Source organism: Dipteris shenzhenensis, chromosome 15 (assembly GCF_047967505.1).
Source record: "Dipteris shenzhenensis isolate YYH24624 ecotype China chromosome 15, Dip_SZ_1.0, whole genome shotgun sequence".
Lineage (NCBI taxonomy): Eukaryota > Viridiplantae > Streptophyta > Polypodiopsida > Gleicheniales > Dipteridaceae > Dipteris > Dipteris shenzhenensis.
In genome coordinates this window covers 14,044,161-14,052,887 of record NC_141610.1, presented here as the reverse complement: position 1 = coordinate 14,052,887, position 8,727 = coordinate 14,044,161, and the positions used below count along the sequence as shown (strand labels likewise).

The following is an 8,727-nucleotide window of genomic DNA, read 5'->3' as shown; positions in this document are numbered from 1 at the left end:
CCTAACGTATAAATGAGGCAGTTGGTTCATATCATCCAAATCTATAAATGAGGCAGCTTGTACTTGGTTCATATTATCCAAATCTATCACTTCTGTTTGCCTCTTCTCATGTGATTCCTTAGCTCTCCTCCCTCACCATGATCTCCATTAGTAACCTGTTTCGCCCACCCATAATAGTGGACACGAAGCATGCGATATCCTACTTGCCAAACATCATCAAAGCATAGTTAGGAAACAGAAACGGGAAAGGGGGAAGCGAAAACGTTTTGGGATTTTTGGAAAGGCTGAAACACGAAAATGCCACGTCAACAAGGAGGTTTAGAAAAGGGGGTTTTAAGATTGCATTCGGCAAGGGGGATTAAAGATTACATTCAGCACAATGAGCACATACGCATTTAGAATTCTTAATATAGTGTGTAGTGCATATTACAAATTTTAAAATGATTGAAGATTCACTTAGCACTAAATCTGAAATCAATGAAAAAGGCTGGAGGACAGGGCTGAAGGAGCGGAGGCTGAACTTTGGAGGAGGGCTGAAGGAGAGATTCAAGGAGTGGAGGCTGAAGGAGGATTGTAAGAGTGGAAGGAGTGGATGGGCTGAAGGAGGATTGAAGAACCTGAAGGAGTGCAAGGATTGGAGGCTGAAAGAGTGGGGGAAGTGCAAGCAAAGTTTAGACAAGCTCCAAGGTCCTCTAGCAGCTGAAAAATGGCGAAACAAAAGAGACAGTGGCAAATTGTGATTTAAAGAAATAGGGCCCTGCTGAAACATTTCAGGCCCCGTCTCAACCCTGCTGAAACATTTCAAGCCCCCTTCAAAAATGTTTCAGCGCCCTGAAGTGGGAAATGCTCTAAAGGGGGAAACATTTCTAGACAAAAACGTTTTGGGGTAAATTAGCCCCTGAAATGTGTTTCAGCGTAACTATGCACATCAAAGGAAAAAAGAATTGTATATACATATGCAATCAAAATTGAGTGGACTATGTGGAATCGAACATGCAGTGGCCAAGTTCCCACAAGGGGAGGCCTTAATATCATAGACCCAGACTAGCAGAGTAGAGCTTTACTATGCAAGATGGTGGTTAGAGGTCTTATACCAAGGCAAGAACCTTGGAAGGATTTTTTCATTCAATGCATACAGTCTTGTTTCCTTTCCACAAGTGGAGATTGATTGGAAAGTACTAGGTGGATTTTTTACCTCAGCCCATCTCAAGAACCCCTCTTATGGTAAAGCCTAGGCCAGCTCCAACCGGGGAGTCCCCCATGCCTCTCGAGAAGAGGTAGCCAGTCATGTGGAATGACAACATGCTTGGGCGAGTATGGCAGACCTTTGGGTTTTTCTTCATAGATGCAGTGGTCTAGTTGGGAGAGAGGTCTTGCTTCCTCGTTCGGCTCTTGGAAGGATTACGAAAGACTCCCAGATGATCGACAATCCCAATTAGTAAGGCCCCTCAGAGGAAGTGCAAGGAGGATTCAACATATAGATGCACCTATACCTATGGATTGGGTACTCCCAGGTGACAAATACCGCTCTCCTGCTACTTGGCTAGGAGCCTTTACCAGACCAAGAATCCCTCTCTAGATCATAGGAATTTCACATTCAAATAGGGACGCCTTGGTCTTTGATGTTCAATCTGGAGGCAGGTTGTCAAGATCATTAGAGGATATACTTATGCATTTTCCTTTTCGACCTATCAAGGTTGTAGGCCATGTGGAGCAGAATTTCTTGGATTCAGGATGGTATCTATTAGATTTATGGAGGGGTTTCAATTAAGTATTTGTAGTGGGATCTCGGGGAATGGCAATGGAATGATGCAAGGCATCGAGAGGAGAGCCTCCCCTTCTTTCGATACACGGTGAGTAACGCCATCAAAATCTAGCTAATCTCGAGAGGCTGCCTACTGAAGCATCTCATTGGGAGAATTTTCAAATTTCTATCTACATAAATATTTTTGGAAGCGATTATGGAAATCCCTCAAGAATAGATAGATCACTCTTTTCTTTAGGCTGTCTATACATGAGAGGATTGTAACAAACCAGTGGAGGCCGAGGTTTGGCGCAGATTCTACTTGTACTCGTTGACTTTCTGCTAAGGAGTCCATCTAGTATTGTCTCTGGGACTACAGACAATCGTATATTATTTGGCAAGGGCTTGCTACGCTATTGAGTACCTTTATACACTTCTTTTTATATGAATTGCCGATCAATAGCTTGGCTTTCTCTTTACGGTTCTCAGCTTTTATACAAGAAACATGACTTCTCTTGGGCTCTATTGATTCGACGACTTCTAGTTGGGTCATGTTCCTTGGATGATGTTCCGATACTTCCACACAGATCTGCACATGCATCAGTTGATACGCCTTGGGAGATTCTGGCGAGCATATCAGCTTGGCACATTTGGAGGTCTAGATGTACAAAGACCTTGGACGGCTCTTAGGTTCATCCCACTCAAACCTCTGGACAAACACAATACATACTTTGATGGCATATGGGTGAGGATCCAGGGATCTTAACGCACAGCCTCTACCAAAAAGAACACTTTTTTCTCAGAGTCACCTAGAGGGTTGAGATGGGATTTGCAATCTCAACTTGGTTGTTTCATTGCTCCGTTTAGGAGTTTGTCTTTGGTCCTTCTAGGCTGTATTTCATGTATTGCATGATGTTTTTCTTCCTAGAGTTCTCTGAGGGAGGATCTTCATACTTAATTGAAGTCTTTTCTTGAAAAAAAAAAAGAGTAAATGAAGAAAAATAAAAATAAATAGCTTAGTAAGCAAAGCTAAGCTTGAGTTCTCATCAGCACCCAAGCATAAGCTGCCATCTGGTAGAAATAACTTTCCATAGGCTCCTTTTGGGTGGTCATATCTAAGCTTGCTGCTGGTGGCATGGCCTAAATAGATTCCATCTCACACCGTTGCTCTTGTCATGGGCCTTGATTAGCTGCTGACTTGTACCTACTGCTTCTCCGCTGGGTCAACCTTGCTGGTGATCCATGTGGCTGCCTTGTCTGCCCTGCACCTCTATGTTGCAGCAACCCTCCACCCACCCTTAGATTTGTTTGCACGTGATCCGGAACTCAGTTTTGCCATGAGATTGGGTTCCCTTTTGTATTTCATATTCTACAGTTAAACTTAAAGGTTTATAATTCGAACTGATCCGGCTCTCCGTTCAGCCCTCCATGACTACTCGTGTGCATGTGTGTGTCTATGCGTGCATGCGTGCGTGCATGTGTGTGTGTGTGTGTGTGCGCGCGCGCGCACGTGGGCGTGCCTTGTTTTTGGGCTACAATGGCCCGAAGATGAAGGCTAGCGAAGGTGGCCCGGAGGCTCCATCATCTCGCTGAGAGATACCCACAGGCTGATAGGACAGACAATTTCATGCTCACTCTCCGCAAGTGGTTTGAACCTTACAGGACTCGAAAGCATGATCAAGTCATGGACAAGGTGGGACTTCTTCCCATCTGAAGACACGTCTTACATAGACTTACAAGAACCCACATTGAAGAAAAAACTCATATATGGTACACAACCTTGACAACTTCATTGACAAACACATAGCTACCTAGATCTAATGGACTTCCATATTCAGTATGGATTGGAGCTTTAAGAAAAGGATTCAAGTATTGCATCAAAGAGCAAGAAAAGTACCAGAGAAATATTTACCAGGCAACATAGAAGAGGGCACTGATTCAATGGAAATGTTGATAGAATAAAATGAAAACATAATCAGATTAAATTCCAGAAGTAATAGAATATGATTGACATTAATCCTTACAATATACTATTCATCATATAAGGACCCATATGTAAGTAGTGGTTAAACTATTCTCCGGGAAAGAACTCACATATTCATTAAAACCTTCTATTGCACATACAACATTACACATTGCCAAATAAAATTTTTACATATATGCCTCTTATTATTAAGAAATTCAAAACCAAGAACATTATTCACCTCACCAAAACTTACAGAAAATATTCGCAATAATGAAGGCAGTTCTCTCAAATACATCGTGTGCTCTCTCGTCTTCGGTATGCAAATAAAGTTGTTGTTTTTCAAAATCCAAGATTTCGAGCTCATATTTCAGAAAAAATCTCCAAGCAGTGTTATCATACCCCCCCCAGATGCATGCTTTTATCCTCGCCTTCTCCTCAAAAAACCATGTCTCATGCAACATGATAGATAATTTGTGTGCTCATCATTCCTCTCGTTGTCCTTTGTTTGGATCAGAGACCAAATCCAGCATCATCCTCTCAGGAGAATCAGCCCAGTTTCCAAATGACTTCAAATCTACCTGGTACAGTAAACCCAGGGATCAAGTTTAGAAGAGCGTTTCATTCTACCAAATTCAGTTCGGAAGCTTTGAAGAATTTTCTCTCACCTTGCGCTTCTGTTCTGAGAAAAGATTCTTGCGCTGCTGAAACTTTGATTGACTCTCTTGTATCGCGTTCCCACCAAGGCCCCAAACCTCTACTTGTAAAACTTTCCCCTTCATCGGTGCATACCCCTTCACATACATCAACATTATGACAATTACACCAAGAAACTATGCATTTATATATGATCAGAGAATTACACAATCTATTCAAACCATGGCAGCAGAAAGCCAATGCAGAAATGAGATTAAATTTGCAAACAAAAAAGGTAAGACATATTTATTCATTTGTATACACACACTTTTTTAGTAAAACCTAAGGCCAGCCAAAAACGTCGCAAGGAGATGCCAAGTAGCCAAGTAGTGCCACAAGAGACGGCTGATAGTCTCTCTATGATAGGAGCAACGCAAACAATGCGCAAGTGCAATCCATCGTTTGGCCAACGTCGTCCCCACCGGTAGGACGCTCAGCAGACATTGACACATAAACATCTTTTGCTTTAGAGGAAGGCCATTCTTCTATATGTGACACATGCATCGAGTCCACCATCGGAGAGGTTTATCTAACCTCCAAAGCTGATTGGCATGAGATTGTATCCACGGCAAGGGAATCAACATTCAATAAGCTTTTGCTACTGTTAGTTTCATAATCGAAATGGCCTGGTAGCTAGTATCCAGTCTGCCAAGTGTCCAATCCTCAAATCGATTTTGTATCAGAAAACGAGGAATAGGAAGAAAAGGCTGAATCACGTCTCGCAGCCAATTTCAAACAGTCCAGCAGCGCATGCCCAAAGCATACACAAATTGACTATAGGAAAGGACATAAAAGTACCATCAGGATGAATCACATCCTAGACACATTTGATTCCTTTGCACGCAAGCTAGTATGCCTTTCGGGGTTCTACTATGGCAAGGGGTGAGGGAAAGAGCTTACTCCAACGTATACTCTCCAAAGCCATCATGTTGCCCACATCAGGTGGACATCCCTACCAACATAAATATTGTAGCACTTGCCAATCAGCAATTGGCCAGCTAGAGAAAGAGCTGCCATGAATGCTCCCCTAGAAAGAAACTGTCACCAAATTGTAAATACTCCAAGTCAAAGTTCCAATTGGCCATTTATTTGATCATAATTAAAGAGTTTAATAATGTTCAAAGTGGTATCTTTTATTGGTCAAAGTATTGACTACAGTCAAAGATACTCAACTCCGGTTAATAAGTCTTTAGGGAGACTTGGTTTAGGCCAAGAGGGTTAACTACGGTTTACCAAAGGATTACAGATCTGACTTTGGTCAGAGTGTTGACTATGCCAGGAGGGGTGACTATGGTTAACCAAGATGTGTCAACTATGGTTGGAAAGACTTGGCCATAATTAAGGCGCCTCGACTGTCAAGCCTCAAGAGGGTTTGGTCGACCACAGAGATTGTTCTATGTTATGTGCACATATTTGCTTGCTAGGGACGTCCACAATGACTAGGATTAGTCCACAAATTATTATATGCATGCAAAGCACTAACAATTAACGGGTGCCATGGTTATGCGCTTTAATTAATTGTTGCAGGTACCAACAGGGGTTGAAGACCCAAGCAATATGGAGCTTAGCAAGCATTCAGGAGATCACCCACGTGACTGAAGACTTCGAAGGCTCTAGAGTTTTGCCCTTTGAGGCATGTAACTAAGATCTAGTTAGGATTATGACAAGTGGCATATTGCAAAAAGTATGAGCCTGAGAGCTCCTTTGTAAACCTATTCACGTATGGATTTTTGTAAGCTGTAACGCTGAACTCTTGTACTCAGTTTCTTTTCTAAAGCAATAAAAACCTTCGGGGGGCTCCAGCCTGACATGTTGTCCTGGGCCCTAATGTGTGCAGAGTGAGAAGAGAGATTTGTGAGAGAAGAACAGTGAGAAAGAGAGCGCAAGTTTTTGAGAAGTTTACATCTAAAGGTTTCATTGTGCTGAAGTTTACATTGGTATCAGGGCTCGGTTTGGGTCTTTTTCTGAAGAGACCCCGACCTTGAAAAGCTTACGGGGAGAGAGACGTCAAGTTGGCATAGGTATACACAATGAGCTCGACATGGGCGTGTGATTATTTACGTGCTGGTTGAGATAATACCACGCAAAGTGCAGAAGGGACAAAGGCCTTATGTGCTTGCATGAGTGACCCCAATTCGTTAACGCCAATGCATGAAGACTTGCAAAAGTATCAATTGCTTGTGTACGCAATGCTAATGGCACCCGTAATAATCCTCACGCACAGATTTTATAATCGAAGGTGCATACGCCTATAGATTAGCACATGCCACCCGACCAGAAATCCAAGGGAAAGACCCGACGATGACCTCGTATGTCACCGTTCTTTTCCGCGTGCACTACAAGAGGCTAAGCATTGACGTGCTAGGTGCTGCCAGCCAAGCGTTGTGAAGGCACAAAAAGACGACCGCCCAGGTGCTGACGTGGCACCAACTGTGACACGTGGCAATGCATGAAGATGCTGACGTGGCAAACACGTGGCATGCTGATGTGTCCATTGTTGTGGCACTGCTAGCTAGATGCTAATGTCGCAGCCAGCATACATGCTGAGGTGGCAGACCTCTGGTTAAGTTTTAGTTGACCCTGGTTAGGGGATTCAGTTACAAAACTAGTCTGCTCAGCTAACCAGACCATACTATTCCAGCTAACCAGACTCGAGTCTGGTTTGGCTACTCTAGTTAGCCAGTCAATTACCTTCCAAAAAAAAAAGAGAGTTTTATCTGTCAGAATAAACTGTCAGTGTATATCTGTCAGAAAACAGCAGAAAATCAGAGATTTGCTGACAAGTACAGAAAATGCATGCTTTTGACCAGAGAAAGGGTAACCACATGCATTCCTAGTGCTTTTTGCAGTAGCCAGGAAAGGGACAACGCAGCAGTTGATGCTTGAGAAAGCTTGTGGTTTATGCCTTGAGGTGACAGTCTGCAGATTACACAAGTCAGGCACAAGTTTGTAGATACAATACCCCTCTTGTTGAGGTATTTTCATTTTGAAAAGAAAGGCTAAGTGCATTGGTTACATACACTCTGTTTGAGAGTTTGCAAATCTCGGGTTAAGTGTGCAGAGATGGCTTCACAAGAACATGCTCATTCATCCCATGAGGGAATTGCACATACTGCCCAGGTCAGGCAGGAAGAGGACAAGCAATCTAACAAAGAGAGCTTCTATAGAGGACTGCTTGCTCAACTAGTAGAGGCAAGAAGGGATCCATTGTTTCGCAGACTGGTACAACCTCTTGCAGAGGAAATGACAGAGAAAGCTCTCTCTGGAGCAACTCAAAAGGAGTTTGGCAGGAAGAGATCTCTGAGTGCAGCTCCTATTCTTCCTTCAAATGATGCATCCAAGAAGAGTAAGAAGCCTCATTATGAGGACAGCAAAAAGAGAAAACGAGGTAGCCAAGAAGAGAGTACATCCCAAGAAGAAGAAAGCCAGACCTAATCATAGCCCTTCAAGTTCCTCTTCCTCTTCTTCCAGTTCTACCTCTTCATCTTCATCTTCGTCTTCTTCTTCTGGGTCATCGAAGCCTAAGCATAAGAAGAACAAGTCATCTAAGGAAAAGCATGCAGCTAAGAAAGCAAAAACCAAGGAATTCAAAGAAGGTAGGAAGTATGTCAGGTTTGCTACATTTAATGACCAGTTGATCATACAGAGAAGGCATGCAGTTCATTAGGCAGTTTGATGCAGCTTTTGGCACATAAAATTTTCCTGAGTCCTCCAAATTGCACATGGTTAGTTTAAATCTAACAGGGACAGCTAGTGCATGGTGAAGTGCACAGACCACAGCTGGTTCTGCTCAAAAGAAGTGGAAGGGCTTCAAGAAAGCGTTCTACAAGCAGTTTTTGCCTAGACAGTTTAGAGACCATGTCCTCATTGCCTAGGACAGTTTGCATATGGATGCAAGAGATACAGTAGATACCTAAAATCAGAAGTTTTGAGATGCATACTTGGAGATTTTTCTCCCTTCAAGAAGGTCTCAAGACCTAGGTAAGAAAGTACAGATCTCGTCTCACTCCAAAGATACAGGCGTGGTTAAAACCCAGCACCATTAGGACATACAAGACGTCATGCATGCAGCCACTACAACAAGCTAAATGCACATGTAGGATCCCACTACAGTGCCTTCTCTATTTGCCGGGACACGGGACAGCAGAGAAGAAAAAGCCAGCCACACCTCAGTCTGAGAAAAAGGAGTTTCCCAAGGCGAGGGAATTTCAGCCTCAGAATCCTAGGGGGAACCAAGCACAGAAAGCCTTCAAAGGCAAACCTCAATTTTCCCATGAGCAAATAGCTATATTCCGCAAGGAGCGTCACATGCACCAGGTTCAAG

General features: G+C 43.1%; 1 protein-coding gene across 1 annotated transcript in view; it reads right to left on the bottom strand.

The window, feature by feature from the left end:
- Nucleotides 1-3,909: 3,909 nt before the first annotated feature.
- LOC147893400 (TLD-domain containing nucleolar protein) overlaps nt 3,910-8,727 on the bottom strand; it is a 70,100-nt gene continuing 65,282 nt past the window's right edge. The window contains exons 6-7 of the mRNA XM_087385860.1: nt 4,376-4,501; nt 3,910-4,288 (exon numbers count right to left, since the gene is read on the bottom strand). Of these exons, the coding sequence (XP_087241986.1) occupies nt 4,193-4,288; nt 4,376-4,501 (222 nt within the window). The 3' untranslated portion in view covers nt 3,910-4,192. The remainder of the gene's footprint in view (nt 4,289-4,375; nt 4,502-8,727) is intronic.